The following is a 22,796-nucleotide window of genomic DNA, read 5'->3' as shown; positions in this document are numbered from 1 at the left end:
TATTTCTATATATTTGTTAAATAATAATAAAATGTAACATTTTTCTCATTTTTATACTCGGAATTGTTTAACGTGGACATTTAAATGTGTTTTAGGCCTCAGTTAAAGGCAGCGAGGACTCATACACGTGGGTCAAATTGCATTGCGTATTTCACTTGACGCAATTTTTTTTTCTTTATCTGAAAAGTTGCGTACAAAATTTATTGTTGGGCACTAGTGCGCAAAAAGTGAGACCAAATCAATAACACTGCACACGAGGTGGAAGCCCGTATTCGAATAGTTAATGTGGAGCTCTCTCTGTGTTATTAAAAAATAAGTTGTCTACCAGGAAGTAAAAACGAGAAAGAATGAGGACAGAATAGGCATTGAGCTCTAATGGGTTTTATTGCTTTTGAGAACTGCATCACCTACAGTAGAGGCCAGGCCGTCCTGAAAGGGGGCTGGAATAAAATCTCTATCTGCTTTTATAGGATGGAGTGAAGGGAAAAAATAATAACTGCAGCTTATAATCCTACAGTATACTCACAACGAGCAGCTGGAACAAAAACAAGCAGGGTTTCATTTACTTTTTTTGTTTAGTTTTTTTTTTTTTAACTTTTATAAACATTCTGTCTTATGGACCAAATCACAAAAGATGACATAAATTCTGCAGCAGGCACAAAAACAGTTCCACTTGGTGTTTGATTTAGATGGAGAAAAAATAATAATAATAAGGGAGGATCAATCTGATGGCTTCACTGAGTCTGAAACCTGTAGTGTAGTACATGAAATCGATGATGATAAAAAAAAAAAAAAGAAGTCTCCCATCACCTCTAATGCTCCAATTATTTGCAAAGGAGGCTGCTGAAGGCTACATACTGAACAATTACAAATAGCAAGACTCCCTGCTCTGCCCCACGCCCCTCCCCTGCTTTTAGAGTTTCTCTCATTTATCTTAAGTATTTCTGACACACTTCATTCCTGTTTAGGATACTTGGCACCATAATGCAGTAACAAAAATAGACAAAAAACAAAAAAAGACAGTTTACATTTTAAGGACACCCAAACCTACCTAAAATATCACATTCAGAACCATAATATTATAGAAATAAGTTAGAGTAAGAATAAGAATGACATAATGTGAGAGTGCTATATATGAAACATTATCTTTTTAAATATATATGTATGTGTATATGTATATATACATATATATATATACATATATATATATACACACACCTGCATGGTCTATGGCACTGCTTAAAACATTCTTGGATAGGCAATAAATCACTCCTCTCTTGTTGTACGGACTTATTCAAAGGTCAGCGTGGCTGTGGGAACACCGACACGGCCGCGCTGTGTCTGCGCACGCACTCCAGCATAAACATTTTGGTAAGAATTATAAATTATCTCTTTAAAAAGTACAGTATATAAAACAAGACTCAACTGATGTGTCAGGCATGGCTGTGTGTTGTGCACACAACGACAAGAACAACTCAAAAAACCAAAATGAAACAAAAGAGAAAAAAAACAATATATATATGTATTTATATAGAAACTGTTGAAATAAACTTAGAAGTTCTATCTATTCCAACAAAGGGACCGCAAAGTTTGGTCAGAGAAGAGAACGGCACTAAAACCATCAACGAGTCTATGTTATACTGTCCGATGTACAAATAAACCTAACAATATAGATACACAACTTTTTTTTGCATTGCACTTTTCTTTTTTGTTTTTTAAAACACCTTACATACTGTATGGAAAGTAGCTTCTATACATAGAGGCATACCTAAAAATGCCAAGTACGGTGTCTAAAAGGATGTAGTAGGACTGTGTTCAATTAGAGTTTTGGCAATGAGGCTGTGGCATGGAAGAGAGTTGTCCGTCCGTCCGTCTGGTTGTCCTTTTCTCTGGGGAATGGGGGAGGGTTGCATGGCAACGATGAGGTCAGCGATGTGTATCTCGTCTGGAAGCCGGGCCCTCGGGTGGCTCGTCCAGATCTCGGCGAGTGTTTCGTGGGAAGAAACCGGGTCGGGGTTTTCGTATGGATGAGGCGTCTGGATTACTGCAACTGGTCAGCACTGCTGAAACAAAGTCTGTCTAGGTTCTTCAGTGTATGCTTGTGCAAAGTGTGTGTGTGGGTGTGTTTTTGTGCGTGTGTGTGCGTGTGTGTGCGTGTGTGTGCGCTGTGTGTGCGGTGTCCTGTTTGTTTCTCGGGTGTTCTCACAGAGGCGCTTCACGGAATATGTTCTCCCCCCTTTGGCAACACTTCCCTGCGGAGGAATAAAAGAAGGGGAGAGGGACGGGGTGGGAAAAAGTTTTACTCCTCCAACACCCAAAGTGATTTTTTAATCAAACAAATCTGATGATTCTTAAAAAGGTCAAACATGAGCTGCAGCACGAGATTTTCTTAAAAAAGAGAAGCATTTTAAGCAATCTCGCGTGACTGTGATTTCTGCACCGATGCTGTTTTATTTCACAATAAAACTCCTCAAGCAGGCACGCCTGCCACTTGTGCAAAAGTCATGAAAAAAACAGTCAAGCAAATCAAAGTGAACAATAGCAACAATGGGAAGAATTGTGATAAAGAAAAAGAATGATATTTACCACGACATCACTGCACCACACAACACTTGTGCTTATTTGCATTAGGTTTACCTGCCCCCGCTGTTATTCGGAAGGACAGGAAGACAGGCTGGTGAGGGGGGGACAGAGAGAAACCACGGTAAGAAAACTCCATACTTCTCTGGAAGAAGCACACCACACACACACACCCCACCCTCCTCCTCCACCCCACGAAACGACCAACCCACCCCTGTGAGCACCTCTGACATGCAGGTTAAACTCACATACCAGTCCGGGAGCATTTTGGGGCCTGTGTGCTAACTACACTGGACATTTTTTAAACATAGGCAGCTGTGACTTTAGCGGCGTTGTGTGGTTTGGAGGTAAGGGACGGTGGAGTGTCTGCCGCTGTGCTCAGGTCACCTCGCACACACACAACAGCGTCCGTGTCACACCGCGTAGTGATGAAAGACCTGGTTTAAGGCGCCTCTCTTTCAGTGGAAGACCTGCTGTCTGACACTACACAGACTTCAGCCCTACAGCTGACCTTATGGGAAAAATCTTTTCCACTTTCCTACTTTCTGCAGAATTTTCCTGACAAATACAGTAATAGCTTAATAAAGTTAACAGTAGGAGAAAATTCAGGATCATTATTAGAGTTTGTTTTATTGTTCTAGTGAAATTCATGCCAGTTTTATACTTAAACTCTGCAGACTTCAGTAATAATAAGATAAGCTGTTAACTGTACAGGTTATATAAATGAACTAGGGATTGGTGATTGGGTTTCTAACACATGTAATCAAATAAAGACAAATGCAGAGATTCTATTAGACGTGACGTCAGAAAAAAGCCTCTGCAGACTGATCAGCTTCACACTTGGAGCATATTTCACTGTGACAACCCGAAGAACTCAACAAACTTCAACCGAATGCTTTTATTTATTTAAGGTGATGAACCCTAAAGTTAAAGGTTTTCAGAATGATAATAATAACAGTATGTGATGCATGCTTTGCTCACTTAGGCTTCATTTACCTCTCGCACTGGATTAATTTAACTGAACTTAAATAAGTACACAATTATGACTTAACTTTCTTTCTTTCTTCCTTTTTAAAAATTAAACAAAAGCATTGTAACTCTATCATTCTCTTCTTTAAAGCATGAATTGAAAAGAAAGCTATTACTTATATATAAACAGGATTTTATCAACTAAATAGTTCAAGTTAATCAGTCACATTAACCCCAAAAAGGAAGAAAACTTCAAAATGAAAGTATTGAAGTAAAATATTTGTACAAACTGAAGTAGAATATTTTTAACACACTGGTTTTACACTGCAGACACACAGGTCACAGCTTCTCCAGAGCAGCATATTCAACACATCACAGAACAATCGCACACAGTGAGTGAGGTTGTGTTACCTTGTGGTCCCCCATGCAGACATTGGGCCCAATGTTATCATAGACTATAGACTTCTCTTCATTTTCAGGCTGCAGAGACACAAAATCAAACGTGGTGCGATCTAAATGTTGGGGTCGCACTTACACAGGACAATCACTACATGTTAGTGTCGTGGTATTGAATGAACTGGAGCAGCTTCATTAAACACAATTAGGAGGATCATGTAGCTGGTTTCAAAATAAAAGTCAGCTGGAAAAGTGAAATAGGCAACGTCTGGACAAAACAGTTTCAACAGTAAATTTCAACTGAGGAGCTTCTCTCCTACACATTAGGAAACCAGAACTAAGCTTACACCCGTCATCTAAGTTCCACGTGTGCTGGAAAAAAGGACAAAGAAAAACCTCCCTTAGAAGATGCGTGACTACAGTCCTCGGTTTCTGAAGTGCAGACAGATAAAGGAAGATTCCTCCTTCATCAGTTATTAGAAATTTGTAAAAGTTTATCAGGTCCTACAGGGGCTGTTTTACACAATCGACACGTGATTAAAAATGTTGTGTTTGTTTAGGTGCCAGAAAAATCTTAATAATATCAGCACTGCTGTTGTTCACTAACAGAGAGACACTTAGTCATTCAGCTTGAGAAATGCTGATATTAGGGAGTGATGTGATGTTAAAAAGCCCACATTAGAATATGAATAATGCAGAGTCTGTTGGAAAAGGGACGCAATTCTGCTGTGATCCGATCAGTCGCTTTGGAGCTGGTTTTGGTTGCATGGAGGTAAATGGATCTGTTTTTGTTTTTTTAATTTACCAGCATTGGGTGGACAGAATAGAAAGCCTTGGCTAATTAAGATATGCTGCCTCCTCCAGAACCCCCAAAATATTAGAGGTGGCCCCCAGAAGGCGAGTAGGCAGGCTACCCAATGAGTTCTCCAATTGAATGGGACGTAATGAAGATAAATTTTAAATAAATGCTCGATATAACTACTAAGTAAATTAGGGGATGTTAAATAGTTTATGCTTAGTTCAGGCACAGCTATTAGTAAAATTAAGCTAATTTACAGGCACAAAAATGAATCACAGCAGGCAAAGAAAACGAAGAAAAAAACCTAATTGTAGCCCGACGTCCTTTTTCGACGTCGGACTTCTTCCTTCTGATTATAGTTACCCCGATTCTCAGAGAGCAGCGGCACTGAGCTGTGGCTGAACGCACCTCGAGCTTTGAGTTTTAACTTTAAGCTCGCGTGAAGAAAAATGAAAAGCAGGAGCAATTTACAAAGTGGACATTTGCCTCACGGCCTAATACACTCTCAGTGTAATCTAAGTGCTTATCTGAGAGAACCGTGTTTCAATATCACTGCCTGCACACAAAGAAGCCACTCGCACATAAATCCGCAGACTGGAGTATAAATCACACTTGTCTGGTTGAACTAAAGACTTTTTAAACAGCCACCAGCCCCCACTTACACACACACAGAGGTTGGTGTGTGCCACCGGTTGTGATGTGGAGAGCGGCACTGACACTTTAGAAGAAAGAGACAGAGAGCCGGAGAATGAACCATAAAGCCAAATCCAAATTAACTTCAGACCAATCCTGCAGCGGAGCCGGGTCAGCACGCCGTGTGCCTACACCTCACTACCTTTCCTAGCGGGCCACGCGCTGCCTCCTCTCTATTTGTCTGGCAGCCGGCTCCTGTGCCGCTGCCTCCTGCAGCCTGAGACACATTCATCAAACACACACTTGATAATTTACAAAGGCAGCATAAAATTGTGGATTTTCGGGCTGCATAATCTTTAGACAGATAAACAAATTACCCGGGGCCCTCCGGCAGAGAGGGAGCGCTCGCTCGGCTAAACATTCATTACCGCCGCTCCCGGAGCCGGTGCTGTGCCGCACAGCCAGCGGGCAACCTTTGGCGTGTTAGGGCTCGGCAAGCAGAAAATAACATGATGGCAAGTTAACCGACCGTGCCATGATAGATGACGCCGCACGCCGGGCTGTTTACGGGCCCATGTCTCAACAATCTGTAATGCTCGGAGCCAGAGAGTGTGCGCTCAGTGAATCATCAGCCAATCTGTGAACACACTAACTGTTCCACTCTGTCCCTGCATTACAAACAATTAACCGGTGCTTGAGGGGAAGAAAAGCAAACAGCGAACCAGCTGTTTGTGCGCGTGGATCCCCTCTTATATAATTCTGACACTTTAAGTGGGTAAAAACAAACCGCATGCTACCATATTTTAAGCCTCTGCAGTCTCTGTAATTTACAATCTATGGTAACACAGCGATGGGAGCGGGGTCCTTGTGATGCTTCAGTCAGTAAAGAATAAAGGTCAGGAAGGAATTTTCTCATTTGTTGTGGACAAAAGAAGAAAAGAAGCCAAACTTCCTGAGTAACCCCCCCACTGTGGACTGGTACTGTACAATACACTGCTGCATCTCTTTCACACACATTAACAGATGAAAGCCCGTGTGTTCCAGCGCTCAAAAGGGTCAGGCCTCTAAAGACAAAGCTGGGTTTTATTGGCTGAGATTCCAGAGGTGGCAGATTGGCTGGCGTTAATAATGGGATGGATCTGAAGCCGAACAGGGACTGGCAGGCTTCAGCTCTGCGAGTAAAAAGACAGATCTGCCGCTCAATGAGGAAGACGGGACCCACTGGAACTCCAGTGTTTGGATATATATACTGTCTGGGTGGACCCATGGCTTATCATTGCTAATTAATATTTACAGACACCTCATCCTTCCATCTGTGAAGTGCCAAAGGAGAGGAGGGGCATGCAGATCAAGGATGATGGAGTTGTAGGAGCAGAGTGAGGCATTAATAAAGACACTTGCTCTTTAGCTGAGGGGAGAGTGGTGAGGTTTGAGTAGAAATAGAGGCTCACCTTTAGCAACATGTCTCTGGCAGAGGGAGACATCAGGATTCGGTCACACCAGGCGGGGCATCTGGTATTCATGTACTGCTTCCCCTGACTGCTGTCTTCACTGTACGGATAACTGAAGAAACACACAAGCAGAATGATCTGTAAAAACGGCAAACATTCATTTATGCATATTTATAAGGTGTTTTTGATAACTGTGCCACTTTGGCATTCAAGCAACACATGCATATATTGTTTAGCATTAATGGTGCCTTGTTATGTGCACTTATGCTTGCTTCCCCTCATCACAGATGCTTCTAAACCTCACAGGTTGGATGGTCCCTCTCATCTGTAACCCGAGGTTAAATCATGCATTAGAAATGCAGTATTTTGATTGGTCTGACCACACTTTGGATGTCGTTTATATATTTTTTTACATCTTAAAGATAAAATGTCTCTAGACTGCTTTTTAAAAAAAATAGCATAACATGTATAAATTCATTGTTTTTTAAGCTTTTCTCATCTCCTGTTTCTCCCGTGCTCTATTAAAATGCATTAGTGGCATCAAATTAATAACAATAACACTTCTCCATCAAGACATGATGCGTTGCAACATTAGTTAAAACCAGGGAACATGAATGATTTGCCATCGTATTTTGCATTTGACTATATTTTATACAGGGTAACTGTGTCGTATTTTATTTTATAGAAAAGTGTTGCACAAAAAAAGCCAATAAGGAAAGCAATAAATATGATTCGTGTGAATCAACAGGGCTTGGAGGAGTAATAAATATGAGATGTTATCTCACAGACAGAGATCAAAATGTTTTCCCAAGAAAACAGGAGGTCCATTAGTATGACCAATCATCTGAGTAATCTCTTGAATCAACACACATGGATGGCTCAATCAAAGCAATCTTTCTCTGCCAACTGTAGGGCTCGTGTTTGTGTGTGTGTTTGAGCGAGAGAGAGAGAGGGGGAAATGAAAAGAAAGAATGAGCGTGGGGGAGATTCAGTTGCCCATATGTATAGCTACATCCCTACACGGTCATCAAAAACAGATTAGGTGCTGCAGCAAATGGCTAAGAGAGATTGTATCTTGGAACAGCAGGGAACAATTGCATGATTTAAGTGGCGGCAGGGCTCCGAATGGGTGGGGAGCCATTGAGCTGATACAGATTTACATTGTTGAGAATTCAATTTGCCCCTTCGGCTCATCAAACTGCTTCAGATTTACACACCACCAATCCAATTTGTTTGTCGGCGCTCATCAGGATGTAGCGCCGGGCGTACATACTGTAATACCAATCCAATTTGCTCCTTCAGTGCTATACGTGCTAACTGCATAATAGAAAATAGCCCTTCTCTGAGGATGGTGATACCCTAATGATAAAATAAACACACAGACACACACACACACCAGGCTTTCCATTCATCACACTTGCCAAGCTCTGATAGCTTAATTGGACTTTGTGCTGAGGCAGAAAACGTACCTGGTTGTGGTTTCTTTCAATGTTTGGTCATTCAAATCATCACGTGGGTTCATGCTTCTGCAGTTACAGCTGTTACCACCACTGACAGAGCTGCTAGTGTTACACCAGTTCCAATATAAATAATTTCGTTTCGACTTCACCTGATCCAAGCAGTGCATTTTGGATGGGACTGCAAGTAGTGTTTTTGTTTCACTGCTATGAAAAAAGTAAATAAATAAAATATAATAATGCTGCCTGATTTTAAAGTTGCATTTGTCAAGCTGTGGTAAAACTGTCAAGAGCGCAACACAAACCAGAAATGGAGACCATCTGCCTTCAAAGTAAAAGCTGCACCTTTTTAATTAGTTACATTTTCACTTTTAATATATAAGCTTCAAGTTTGTGTTGGACTTTTTAAAGTTTCATTAGTACTCAGTGGTTACTCAGCAACTATTTGCAGACATGTGGGCATCTTGCATGCAAACCACTGAAATCTGCTAGCGATCAAAGCAATCACAAGAAGGCTTTTGGTGCAGCGCTCTCTTTGCAGCCGTTCTCACTCATCAACACCCAGTAACCTCCTGCAACCCCTTGCCAACCGGCTGGGGGATACACTCTAGTGACCGGAGGTTGGCAGTAGGTCGCCAACAAGTCTCTGTATGTGACCGAGGCCTAATGAAAAAGAAACTCGAAGGGGCAAAGTAAATGAGAGCGAGTGAACACGAATCAGATAGCTCATTAATTTAAGCTACACAGGTATTGCAATGTATTGTAAAAACATTGCAATGTAGTGCAAAGTACTGGATAACTGCTGCATTGAGATACCTCTATTATCATGGACATCATGTTGCAACACTGTTGTATTATTGGTTATTCATTAACACCCTTCCACCCATTGGGGAAAAATAGAATTCATCCAGGAAACTCCAGGAATATCATAACAAAATGCGCAGTTTTAGAAAGGAGAAATAAAAACAGTGACTATAGTGTTACACAGAAGTGTGCAAAAGGGACTGATCAGGACCTTAATGTCTGTACGAAACTTAGTAAACATGCATTTTCACAATTTATGTCTGCATCAAAAGTGTGGCCCAACCGACCACTACTACCATCCTGAAAGGTGCTGTTGCAGACCATTACATTTTAAATAACAATGACACGTGACAGAAATTCTTCAAACATAAAAAACTGGATCATAATATTAGTCATGATATGAGGATGAAGAAAGCTTGAAAACATATTGTGCTGATATAAACAGTGAAATTATCCAAATATAGAGTTTTTAGATCAAGCTGGAGGATGCTAATGATCGAGTATGTGAAAGTTGCTCCCTCCTCTTGTTGACTGTCTGGTTCAGCTATCTGTATTATTTTCCCTGTATAGTTTTTAATGGATTGTGTTTGACTGTTTTTATAGTTTATTGCTGACTGTTTACCATATGCTATAGAATTCTTTATATAGTATTTCCAACTGACTTGATTGATTTATTGATAGCTACATTGTTCTGTTCATATTTAGTTTTGTTTCTTAACATCAGGCCAGTGAAAATACATGAAAAATGAGCGCTGTTAAGAAAGTTATTCATTAATTGGACTGCATTAGTTTTATTGGAGATTAGTCAGTGAAACATGTTTGGGGGGTTTGTTTCTCTATCATGACGGTTATATTGCAGTTATTAATTTGCCATGTGTGTCCATCATAAAATGAGGAAGGTGCACATTAACATTACACTATCCACTATAGACATGATGAAAAATGATGAAATAACATTGGTTATATTTTTTACTGTGATACATTTATTACTTTAATCAGCAGTTGTATACATTATCAGAAACAGAATACCAGCAATAGACTGACTGTTTATATGATAAAAGTGTGTTTGGGTGTCTTTGTGTAGGAGGCTAATCTTGGGGCGTGAAGTGGGCTCATCTGACACACACACACACACACACACACACACACACACACACACACACACACACACACACACACACACACACACACACACACACACACACACACACACGGAGCTCCCCACCAGGTGTACAAACAGACCTGCAGAGAGCTACTTAAAGAAGTTCCCAGCCTCCAATTAGCATTAATAGCCCTTAAACCATAGGGGAAATGCATAGGGGTTTTGGTATGCTAATCAAAGGGCTAAAGAAGTGATCCAGGGATAAAAGAGAGCATGAAGAATAGGATGAGTGAAACAGAGATAGACAGGGAGGCAGAAGAGAGGGGATAAAGACGGATCAGTCAGAAAGAGGCAAAGTGAGGGTGGAAAAGAGCAAAGTCTTCAAAGAGATTGGAGAGCTGCTCGACTTCAGGGTGGCCTGAATGCTGCAGCTTCATGAGGGACGGCTGCCGGCCTTAAACAGCCTGTGAACAATCAGCCTATCAGGGACTCTGTTATAGCTTTATTGACTAACAAGCTTGGGGTCACTTTAGTGTTAAAGAGATTGAGAGAAAATCAAGTTTTCCCCCTTACCTCCTTCAAACAATGAACTCCCTCTTGATAGCAAACTTCCTGAGCGCTTCAACAACAAAAACTATCATTCAGTTATTTCTGACGACAGCCAGACGTTGGAAAAACTAATTAAAAATACTCCACAGTGGCCATCAAAGGGCCATTCTCTGGCCTGGTGTGAGCAGGTATTGGGCTGTTCCCCTTTCCGTTTTACCACACCCTCCACTGGCTCCAATAGAGATAACAAGTCTTAATGCAACGGCAAACAGTCGAACGGCGCGCTGGGGCCGATGTGATTAATGTGTCCGATTAGTGAGCTCACAAAGTTATCGGGGAAGGTAAACGGTCCGAGAGGGTGTGTGGGCTGGAGGACGCCAACTCATATCCCACCTTTACTGGCCCCAGCAAGACTAACTGCTCTAATTAATGAACTAAACTGATAACAACAACTGGGAAGGGGGGGTACACTTTAAGGATTCCACACATTCGCACACTAAAGATTCAAAATGAACACTGGCACTGCTTTACCAACTGTTCTTTGTGCTAATACTGTTAGACTACATATAAAATGGAAAACTGGAAAATTCATGAAGGACCTCGAGTCAGGTCAAAACTTTATTGAATGCACAATCAGCTGATGACAGTCAGATAGAGTGGCTGACACAAACAGGATTTACTTGGCTTGGCTGCCCATCTAAACATCGGCCACTTGTGAATATTTCGAAACTCTTTTCAGAATTTTTCATCACTTCAAAGAGAACGACTTCATCTTTGATCAGTTAACTAATAAACATTCTCTAAATTCAAAGCTTCATAGTCTATGGAGCTCACATTCAGTATGCAATGACCACAGTTTGCTTGATACTGAAACAATAATAAATCGAATCAAAATAATAAATTGTGACAAAACTGAGTAATTCATTATCTTTAAACCTCTAAAAGTCCAAAAGCTATAAGGCTCACTAACTCTCCATGTTTTGGGTATATAGTGGGTTTACATGAAATGTAACAACAGTAAAATAAAAAAGATAACTTACATGACCTGATGTTGCAAGTACACTTTTTTCTAATACTGTTTTTAAGAACTACTCTCTAACCATAAGTATAGTCAAAGCTCAAATGGCCTGTCTAAGATATGCACATACTATACTATGCACACTATCAAATGTAAACACTGTCACTGAAAAAGTGAGGAAGAAAAGGTCTTTGATAGCTTCACTGATAAAGGACTCTAAAGACCAATACTGATATCTGGTGATTTAAAAATCTGAAATATCTTTTTCAGTCACACCAAACTCAAACAGATTTCATTACCATTTCTTATGCATGAATGTGTATGAGTCATTATTAAGATAATATGACAATGCGGTTTAAAAATAATCTGCCTGACTCTGCTGCAGCTGGTTGTTGTTGTGTGTTGCTCCAAACACATCTTTAGGAATGCCACAAAAGTCACACAGCTCCCAACGGGTTTACTTTTTAATTCTCATTTACCTGCTATTATAAATGCCGACACCCATCGGCAAATGGCTAATATCAGCTGATTCATCGGTCAGGCCCTATTCTAAGACATCTTCTCTCACTTGTGTAAAGTTGAGGTAAGAACACAGTTTCCCTGCTCGTTAACACGCTCTCCTGTGTTGCTGACCACTTTACAGATGATGCATGTGCAAACGGTCGCATATCGAGACCCGCTAGCAGTCATCGAGAGCTCATTCATTCACGCTTGGGTTGGGGTTTAATGTTTGACTTTGCTGCTGGCACATTACTCACATGTGTTGTGGCTGGTGTCAGCTTGTTTGTCTTGCAACAGTAAATGCTGGAGAAGTGAACACCGGCCCTACCTACAGTGTCAATCAGCCTCTCCCAGCAGAGGGAGAGGCAGCAATGACACACATTACTGTATTATACAAGCAACTACACACACTTTATTTATACAACGCTGAACTGTTACATCTTTTTCAAACATTACGACAATAAACCAAACTCCAATTATCATTTTAAAAGAAAAATATTGTCTGTAAAATTGAGGTTGAAGGCAACTTTAACAACCGGTTTTGCCTGGAGCAGACACTCTGTAATTGTTCTCAGGCAAGACTTCCTTGTCTCATTTTCTTCTCTTCACATAAAAAGCTATTGCTCTTCATAATGACAAATAAGTGACAGGACAAACAGTGCACTATTCACTTACCCAGTATTTGATGAGGGCAATATAAATTTGAGAATACAGGTAGGGCAGGAAGTCAGAGATAAGAGTCATCGTATCAGCGACCTGAGGTCACGAACACTAAAGAGCTTTGCAGAATGCTGGTGTGGCCGCTGTCGAGCTGGGATTGGCTAAAAAAAGTCTGAAACTGCGGGCTTCGAACGACTCGCTGCCTCTACAGCTATGTTTGTTTGCCGTTGTCAGGGGAGGCCTGGCAAAACACAACACACACATACACACGCAGAAATTCAAAAAGATCAGCCAAACGCTATCAATAAAGCTGAATGTTTGCTTCGGTTTGTAGAGCTGGGAGGCTCGCAGGCACAACATTGGCATAGTGCAGTACAAACAGAGCGAAATGCCATCAGTAGCTCATGGCTCACAGCCTGCCGGGGCTCGGCTATGACACGTTGTGCCTTTAGCTGTTCTAAATGAAGACAAGAAGACACAGATGGCATCCATTTAATCCTCGCTGTGTACGATTGTTTTTAACAAAGGCCTCTTCTCAGTGGCATCGTCTCAGACAAGAGGCAGCGATACATGACGGCGGACAATCTTCGGCTATTATCGCCACAGTGGCCCCTCATCGTTTGCGATGGCTCTCTAGTAGTTAGAATGATGGATGCGCTGCTGGTTGTAAAACAATGTTCGTGTTCAGCAGATCAGCGTGTAACGCCGGATCCTGTGGCAGGGCTCGGGCAACATGAGCAGCACACTTACGGCGGCTCGGGGGCAACGCTTTAACCAAACACTGGCGCTAAACTGCATGTGTGGTGCTCTTCACATGCGGTCACGTGGGACTGCTCCTCTATAGCATGGCTGTTCACAGAGCAGGGAACAACAAGACTCCTTCATATATGAAGCAAACAGAAGGGCTATAGGACTAATGCACAATTAAAATTCACATGCAGAGGGTGAGATCATTCGTGCAGGCTTTCAGGGAGCAGGGGTTTAGAGTGAAGAGAGCTGTCCACAGAACAAGGACGGTTACTGTATGCAGAAGAGCCATCTGTGTGTGAGCGCTTCCTATGAGCTCAAAACAAGTCTCCAGAAATTCTCCACTGCTCTGACAATTCACTCATGCTCTTATTAGCAGTTATTGAAGAGCTGGCAGGTAGCCATTTGTGTCACTTGACTAAAATCTTCTCTCATCTGAAGGGCAAAGCCATTCTGCCTGGCATCAGCTTTCCAACCACCTCCCAACCTTCCTCTTTCAGGACCATGTGAATGTTGTCGAGTTTCCCAGCAGGCAAGTCACTTTTTTGGCTTGTCCTCTCAGCCCTGCAGCTTTAGAAAATAAATGGTGACGTGCCAGGAGGGCTCCCAGAGTGCTTCCCAAACAGCACAAACGCAACCGTTTACAGGTTTCTGCCTCCTAACAGACATCACTTCCTGACCTCAAGGCCACGCTCTGCTCCTCTGCTGCTGTCAGTGTCTAGACTTGACAAACATAAGCACACAAGAGTGGAGCCATCATGTTCCCTGAAAGACCTTCACCCTGCTGTCTTTATACACACACTTAAACACAGTTCCAGTTGGACAGTGAGAAAGGATCAGTCTGCTCTTATATATATTTCTTGGGTTATTAGTCTTTTATTGAATCAGTTTATTAATGTGGCTATTTCTTCATAGCAATGGTAGCAGGATTATTCTAGCAATAGCAATGTCAGTTCACTACTGTGACCCAGTTTCACACAGCTTTTCTTTGGTTCCGTATAAAGTCAAAAAGAGCAAATATCGTTAATGTGTTCATTTCAGGCACTGACGTGCAGTTCAAACCATATGTCCACAAGGGACAGCCAGGATGATAGCTTAAAAGGAGAGAAGGTAAAATGTTTTCTCAGAGACAGAACTTTACCGAGGAGGATGGACTAAAACCAAGTTTAAGAAAAGCAAGGATTATCGTGACATGTGAATCACGGAAAGCCTCTCTGGGAGAGTCCAAGAATAAAAATATGGTACAAAGTGCTGCATCAGGTTAAAATGTACCTGTTAAATATCAGAATTTGGTAAAACTGGTAATTTTGACTTCAAAATTACAGAAATAATTCTCATCTTTCAGGAACCAGTTGAATTTTCTCTCTAGCGCAAATCTCGTTTAAAGAGTGCTTGTAAAATGAACCTGCTGCCAGGTCATAAAAAAATTCAGTTAAAGGTTTTAATAATTTCATTGCAGCGCTAAACAGTTTCATTGTAGCAAGATAAGTATTGTCCTCCAAGATGAGAGACATTAACTAAATTTTAATGCTGTGTTTCCCTTCTAAGCATGAAGAGAATCCTGTAGGGTTTTAGCAGCTTTAACTACACATCACTGGCATCCAAGTGTCATCTACAGGAAAATATCTCCTCTTTGGCACCTTTCTCTTTCTTTACAAACACGTGGAGCAGCGGCTAGTTTTGTTTCTACTCCTGGCTTTTCCACATCTTTCCACCCATCAGCATCCACCCCATCTTCTTGCTCTGAAATCACTCATGATTTGTCCACTGATAGAGTTGTGGCGCTGGTCTGATGTCACTCAAAATCTCCCTCAAAGCCCATTCTAGGTAACCACGTTACAGGCAGAATACATCCTCCCTCTGCTCCCTCACCGTCCACTGCATTTCTTCCAGAAGCTGGGCTCCCGATTCAATTTTTGCATCGATCTCGTGCAAAAAGAACAGCAAAGAAATCAGATCAGAGGAGTACTAAAAGCTTTCCCTCCAAATCAATCAAAATACATGAATAAGTTACTGGTGCCTTAGTATGTTTTAGGGCATATTACCTTAGTTATGCCATTTCAAATATGAAATCAAAACTACCGTAATCTATAGCAAAACTTCACATTATTTTCATTACTGGCCATGCTGCAGCCAGTGCAAAGATAATGGCTTAATGGCTGGTTGCAAGTCTCATATATTATGCCTGATGGAAAAACTGTGTCTAAATAAATGAATGGTTTCTGATTAATAGACTCATCTTTTCTCTCTCAAATCACTGGATAGGAAAACTGCTAAGCATACATGCGTTCCTGTGTGTGACTGCGCGAGTTGTCCTGCAGTCTGTCGGTGCACAGCGGCCGACTGGCTCCAGGTCCAACTGTGGCAAGGCCCGGGCAAATTCCTCACCCGGGTGCCCGAGTACTTAGACGTGTCACGGCCAACTTTGATGGATGACTTCTTGAAGGTAAAGAGATATGCATTTTACTGCTCGAAGCCTCCGCAGCGTCGCAGAGGGGGAGTATTCACGTGTGCACACAGTCATCAACATTGTGCCACTTACAGTGTGCATCACGGCCTTTTGTTAGCCAATGCTTAGTTCACTCTTGACAGCATCTCTCATTTTGTGACAACTTCTTATCCGGCGCTGGACAGCGGACAGAATTAACTTGCAGATTAAATGTTTGTGACTAGTATTGATTTATAGATCTGAACCAAAGTGAGACGTGTGCGTGCATGCGTGTGTGTCGGTGAGGCTGTGTTCTGATGGCCTGCATTAAAAAGAGTAATAACCTCACAGATGGTGAGGGGCCGGTCCGGAGCAGGCTATGTGATGGAGAACAATCGTTGGGGCTTGATTGCTCAAGGAACACAAGGCAGACCTGACAGGGGGAGGGGTACCAGTATCTATCTATATAGATAGATAGATGTGAGTGTGTGGATGTGAAGGAGAAAACTGCTGGAGGGGGTTGTTTAAGTTTAACTAGGCCACTGCTACCCATTACATGACTGACAATGATGTGGTTTGTCGCACACACAGAGTAGATCAAATCAAATTTCATATGCTGCTCCTGGCTTTCATATATTTGATTCATCATCACCTCAAGTATGTGGAAATCATTTGTATTCGTTCACAGCAGCACATTCATTCCTCCCTGTGGAGAGATGATTCAGTATTATATGGATAGGTGCAAAAGTCAGCCAGTGTAAAAGGACAATAAATCCTACTGTCACTTATGCAAAGTGATGTAAATGGGGTCCCTGATTAAGACACAGAGTCATTTAAAAAACAGGGACTGGCAGAACCTTGACACACACACTCAGTCTCCAGCTCTCACTTTTATACATGTATGTGCGCGCATACACACACACACACACACGGCTCCATGTATCTCGAGACCTCTCTCTCTCTCTCTCACACACACACACACACACACACACACACACACACACACACACACACACACACTCACACACATGCTAAAATCCCCAGCCGCCCTGCGCCTGCCACCAGAGCAGTTTATCAAGTAATTATTGTTTGATTACAGCGTTTCATTATCTGCGCTGATTGAGTCACAACCGACGGCAAAGGTCAAGCGCCATTAACGCGCTGCTCCCGAAACATATTTCCGCGCCGTCCGCGTGTTTGCCCTCCCTCTCCTCTGAAAGGGCTAATTGCAAATGCATTTGTTTGAGGAAGAGGAGAGGAGAACACCCGCTCCAATCTCCCCCAAGTCCCAGTGAGACGGAATTATCAATGCTGTCCATAGTGTTCGTACAGCGACACACACACACACACACACACACACACACACACACACACACACACACACACACACACACACACACACACACACACACACACACACACACACACACACGGACGTACCAGCAGAGACACATGGGAGCTTTTTGGAAACGTACGCAATCAGACTTAACAACTGATACCAATCAAACACACATCCAACAGCTTTCATTAAACCGTTTTGGACAATAAGCGCGTGATTGGCTACTTATAATTTTACATATTAATAACGAGTCTTTAAGGCGCATATCTGAGCAGCATAATCGTTGCATTTATCGAAATGTAAGAACTTAAACCTCAGGATTCGCTCTTTTAGCACTTTTCTTTTTTGCTTGTGAAGTTTGGAATTTTTTCAGATACACTGAAGGATAAATCGATACCTCTTTATTTTGATAATTTTTCTTTTAAATTACAAACAAACCAGGTAAAACCTCTAAGAGATTTTGTAGCACATTAGAAAAAGATATTTTGGGGGGTTCCACAGTCTAGTAAGCTTTTACTTCGTCTGTTTATTTATAACCAGTTCTTTGAGTCCTGATTTTTTTCAAGAAGCTTTGAATAAGATAAGATAAGATAAGATAAGATAAGATAAGATAAGATAAGATAAGATAACCTTTATTAGTCCCACACGTGGGAAATTTGTTTTGTCACAGCAGGAAGTGGACAGTGCAAAAGTTATGACGCAAAAATTAGATAAGAATTTTCTCACAAAGTGAAAGTTAGATCGAAATAACTTCCTCTGTGCTGCTGACGAACCAAGGGCTGTTTTCTTGTCAATTCTCAACAGGTCATTTTGACCCAGTTACAATTATAGTGGCATTTAATTTCAGTTTTTGGTTAGCGTCCAGGGTTTACCATACATTCACAAACTGTCAATGAGCTGGATAAAGAGCCACATAACCTGTGTGGCTCTACACGGGTAGATCTCTGTACTGTAAACATAAATGCATCAAACAAACCATTGTGTAATACATGTAATGGCTCCATACCTTGGCGGGAAACCGATCTCTTGTTCATGCAGACGTTCTTTGAACACTGACAGCTCTTTATCAAACTCTAAAAGCTGTGGAAAGCAAAACAAAAAGACAGAGGCGTCAATAAAACAACTACATATACCATTTCAGTTATTTTCTCACTGATGGGGTATTAATCAAAAAGCTGCTCTCAAAAATATATTCTTATCTCAAAAACTGACCAGATCAAAGTTTATATTAAAATATGGATCCAACAAACAGACACATGATAAGACATCATGCATGTCTTTGGACTGACTTTAATTTGATTTCTGATAATGACTGAACCCTACTACTGTTGAAGGAAAGTATGGGGGTATCTTCCTGTTAAAAGGGAGTTTTTTCTCCCCACTTTTTCCAAGTGCTTGCTCATACAGGGTCATCTAATTGTGGGAGTTTTGACTTTACCTCTTTTCCTTATAAGAAAAAAGCACCTTGAGGTGGCTGTTGTGATTCTGTGCTATATAAATAAAACTGAACTGAACTGAACTGAATAAGCCAGAGGGGAGACGTGGACAAGGTAGCAGATCATATTCAAATCATATTAAAAATGCAACAAAGTCTTTGTCAAATGCAAGATTTACATGATATACAATGTACAAAAAAGCAAGTCTCTCAAGAAAACCAACACAAGGTGATAAAGACGGAGAATGAGGCTCACATCTTTGGCCTTATTCAATGAAGTCCACATACCCCATGCTGGCAGGTATCGACAGCAGCTGACCAGTGTGTGTGTGTGTGTGTGTGTCACTAGCTCTTTCCTACAGGGGTGGGGGGGTATAACTTTCCACACTGACAGTGCATCCACACACTCTTCATCAATCATGTCTCCTCACCCAGCTGTACTCACTCACTAGAGTGTACACACACACTTCCCCCAATTTCCCCCCTTTCACAAAACCCATAAATCATTAGTGAAAAGTGCAATTAGCGGCTCCTTGTACACATTAATTATCTGCGAGATGAACAGGTAGCTAGGGCACCTGCATGACTGCCTTCCTGAGAGACTGACAGCGACGTTTCCCAGCAACACCCTCCCGGAGGACCGCTCGCAGGTCCCGCCCTTTCCTTTCAAACAGGAAGACGTGCAGACGGAGGCGAGTCGTGTTTGTTTAGTAGTAAATTAGGCTATTGTACACGTTTCAAACACCATGCTACAATGATGGCCCGATGAAGACATCACCCGCAATAGTATGAGTGTGACAGCTTAACATTAATGACATTACGTCGGTGTATTACATGCAGCAATATGTTGATGGCTACACGATGAAATATCCAAATATTACCCATGAGCACCACGTCATCGCTGTTATTTGGAAGGACGTCCTCGCAAAGTGGAGACGGTGTCATGTCGGCGTTATGATATTAGAAGAAGGTAACTGCTGTTCTCCGTGTGCGCTGACATATTTATACATACGTGTATAACCGTCTAAGCGTTGTCTTCACATCAACGCTGAGTACGCACTTACACAAAAAATAAATAAATAAGCCCGTCGGTGTGTTCCTTCACGATGATGCTCTGCAGTGTTTGTGTGATTACGTGTCAGTGGTGTAGAACAGTGGCCATTACTTGAGGCAGAGGGGGCCTCGCAGACAGAGTCTCAGCGGTTCAGGAGGGCAGATGTGCTGCATTCATCAAACTCACACTGCCGGGGTCACAGGAGAGACTCACACACTGTGGATGAGGGATGGCAGAGCAGGGGATGCAACCCCACGCTCCACTGTACACAACCATCTCACCATCCAGCCACTGATGGCTTCTTTCAGTGCTGTTTTTTTCACATCTGACCAATACGGGGCTCTTCAGGCTGATCGAAAGCATTACTACTAATTGAGAGATTAAAAAAGATGTTGTAAAGATAAGTGAACCAATGTATATTTAGCATTACATTCTCATACTGGTGTAACAGAGAGCGTTGGAATACTCAATCACTGTTTTGAAGCCTCTGTATGAGTGTTATATAAGGTGGGTATAAGCCTCCAATGAATTTAGCACATCTTGTATCAGTCAACAGTTTTCCTCAGTCCCTCTGGTATTTGTTTCAGTGTCTTCCCTCAAAGTTTAGAGTAGAATAACTCTGTAGCGTTAAACTAGCGTTTAGACGCTAATATTTATTAGAATTGATCTCTATTGACAACATAGTTATATATATAGTGCCAAATAACAACAACAGTCACCTCAAGGTGCTTTATATTATAAGACAAACATCCAACAGAAAGAAAACCCAAATAATCAGACGACTGCGGGAAGGAAAAACTCCCTTTTAGCAGGAAGAAACCTTCTGCAGAACCAGGCTCAGGGAGGGGCAGCCATCTGCTGCGACCGGTTAGGGGTGAGGGTGTCTGTTTCCTGAATCCAAACTGGAAGCTGGTTCCAGGGAAGAGAAACTTGGAAGTTAAAGGCTCTCTCTGCCCTTTTACTGTCCTAAGCCCAACAAGTAAGTCAGCAGTCTGAGAGTGAAGTGCTCTATTGGGATGATACGTTATTATAAGGTTTTTAAGACAAGGCGGGGCCTGATTATTCAAGACCTTGTATGTGAACTGTGAATGTGTGACTGAAGAGGCACATTATTCAAAAGAAAAAAAAAGAAAATATGCACACAACATATATCCCATATTTTTTCCCTTTAAGGCTATTTTGCTTCCTCTGTTAAACATCTTGATGTATTTCAGAAAGTTTTGTGTATCGCTGTTATTGCAGGAAACATATAGTGACAGTATTGTGAGTTATAGTGCGAAGTATCTGTGCATTCACAGGTGTGATAATGTTTGAGGTAAAGCAGCTCAGACTGATAGAGTGTGACAGTTTAAATAACAGGGGATAAGCAACATATGGCTGTGTGTATTCAAGTAGTGTGTGTGTGTTCGTGTGCCTTAAGTGAATGTTGAGTAATTCACCCAGGTGAATGGAAAACCCTGCAGTCACAAATTTCACACTACATTTCATCCCGGGTCAATTAAGCAGAATGCTCTGGTGCTGTGTTAGGTCAGTGCTTTAAAAAAAGAAGCAGAAGAAGAAGAAGAAGAAAGCATCTGATATCAGTTCAAGGCCTCGTGACATTATAAAGCCAGCAGGAGTTTGTAAACCAGAAATGACCTTGTGGGAGTTGTGGAGGAGGTGGCGTGAGATGATGCCACTCTGGCAATGCTAAGGAGGGGGAAAAGATGAAGAAGTGTCCGGATAAAAACTACCTTGTCATGGGCTCAAATTTCTGACTGTGCTTGGATAATCGCCGCGCTCTTAAATCAGACTGGCGTTGATAGCTAAGAGGCAGGAAGCCGAGAGGGGTACAAAGAGGGCGAAAGGGCATCTTGGGCCTCCGAGTGTTCCTCTCAGCATGCTGCCCGCTCATCCACCAACTGTAATTGTGCTTTGATTTACGCATCGTCAAATATCCCCCGTGACAACACCTGCTGCTGTTAAAACTCATCAATAAATGTTGGGGTGAAAGGTCATTTAATTTGATTTTTACACCTCACACTTGGCTTTCATTGCAGGGGCTGTATTTTCCCCGCTTTTTTTATGGGATCTTCATTATTTTGTGCAGAAAACCGATAAACCGTCAGCGACGCCGGCCGGGGATGGCTGATTGGGAGCTGAGATGGGCCGACCAAGGCTGGATTTAACTTCACAATTATTCTGATAAAATAAAATAAAAAAATAAAAAACGTAAAAAAATTCAACGGCAGCTTGGGCCCACTGTCTCTTAGAGCCATATATTCTGATAAGCCTAAGTAAGCCGTCAATACTTTCCTAAAGCGTTCAGAAGAAAGGCGAGTTAAATTAAAAGAAATACTCATTGTAGCATCAATTTATATAAAGGTCAGATTTCATTTAGCATGGCTTCTGTATTGCCACTTAAGTGCTCTGACAGGTGAAATATGAAAGAACTTCGGGCTGAGGCAGCATTTGTTCTTTAGGGTTTTTTTTTATGTCCCTCTCATGTTTAAAATGTCTCCGGGCTTTTGAGTAATGCTGAAGACTACGCTGCCAGCATGACAAGGAGAGGCACGCCAGACAGAAAGGTTCATCACTTGCTAAAGCTAGTACACAAACGCACCCTCCTCCCCTCTCCTGGTCCCCCCCCAATCTGCCGACACACGCTGATAAAGTTACAATAAAGAGATACTGAAACAAAATCAATGGGAGTGGAGGAGGGAGACTTGCCCTGTGTGTGTTTGTGCGTGTCTTCCAGGAAAGGCAGAAACTGCACGAGTGTGCACCATGGATGCTTGCACAGCCTCACAAACACACACACCACGCTCCTCCCATCTTTCCACCGGAGCAAGGCCCCATGGTGCCCCTTGACGCCATGAGCGCCCAGAAAATTTA

The 22,796-nt window shown here is 41.9% G+C and overlaps 1 protein-coding gene across 3 annotated transcripts in view; it reads right to left on the bottom strand.

Moving 5' to 3' along the window:
- Nucleotides 1–365: 365 nt before the first annotated feature.
- inpp5a (inositol polyphosphate-5-phosphatase A) overlaps nt 366–22,796 on the bottom strand; it is a 153,703-nt gene continuing 131,272 nt past the window's right edge. Inside the window, exons 12-16 of one of the 3 annotated variants that reach the window (XM_026190029.2) lie at nt 18,440–18,513; nt 6,829–6,940; nt 3,961–4,029; nt 2,638–2,674; nt 366–2,252 (exon numbers count right to left, since the gene is read on the bottom strand). In XM_026190029.2, the coding sequence (XP_026045814.1) occupies nt 2,203–2,252; nt 2,638–2,674; nt 3,961–4,029; nt 6,829–6,940; nt 18,440–18,513 (342 nt within the window). In that variant the 3' untranslated portion in view covers nt 366–2,202. Of the gene's footprint in view, nt 2,253–2,586; nt 2,675–3,960; nt 4,030–6,828; nt 6,941–18,439; nt 18,514–22,796 lie in introns of all 3 variants that reach the window. The other 2 variants (XM_026190031.2, XM_080287730.1) reach the window with 2 other exon arrangements.

Source organism: Astatotilapia calliptera, chromosome 13 (genome assembly GCF_964374335.1).
Source record: "Astatotilapia calliptera chromosome 13, fAstCal68.1, whole genome shotgun sequence".
Taxonomy (NCBI): domain Eukaryota; kingdom Metazoa; phylum Chordata; class Actinopteri; order Cichliformes; family Cichlidae; genus Astatotilapia; species Astatotilapia calliptera.
This window is presented reverse-complemented; position numbering and strand designations above follow the sequence as displayed.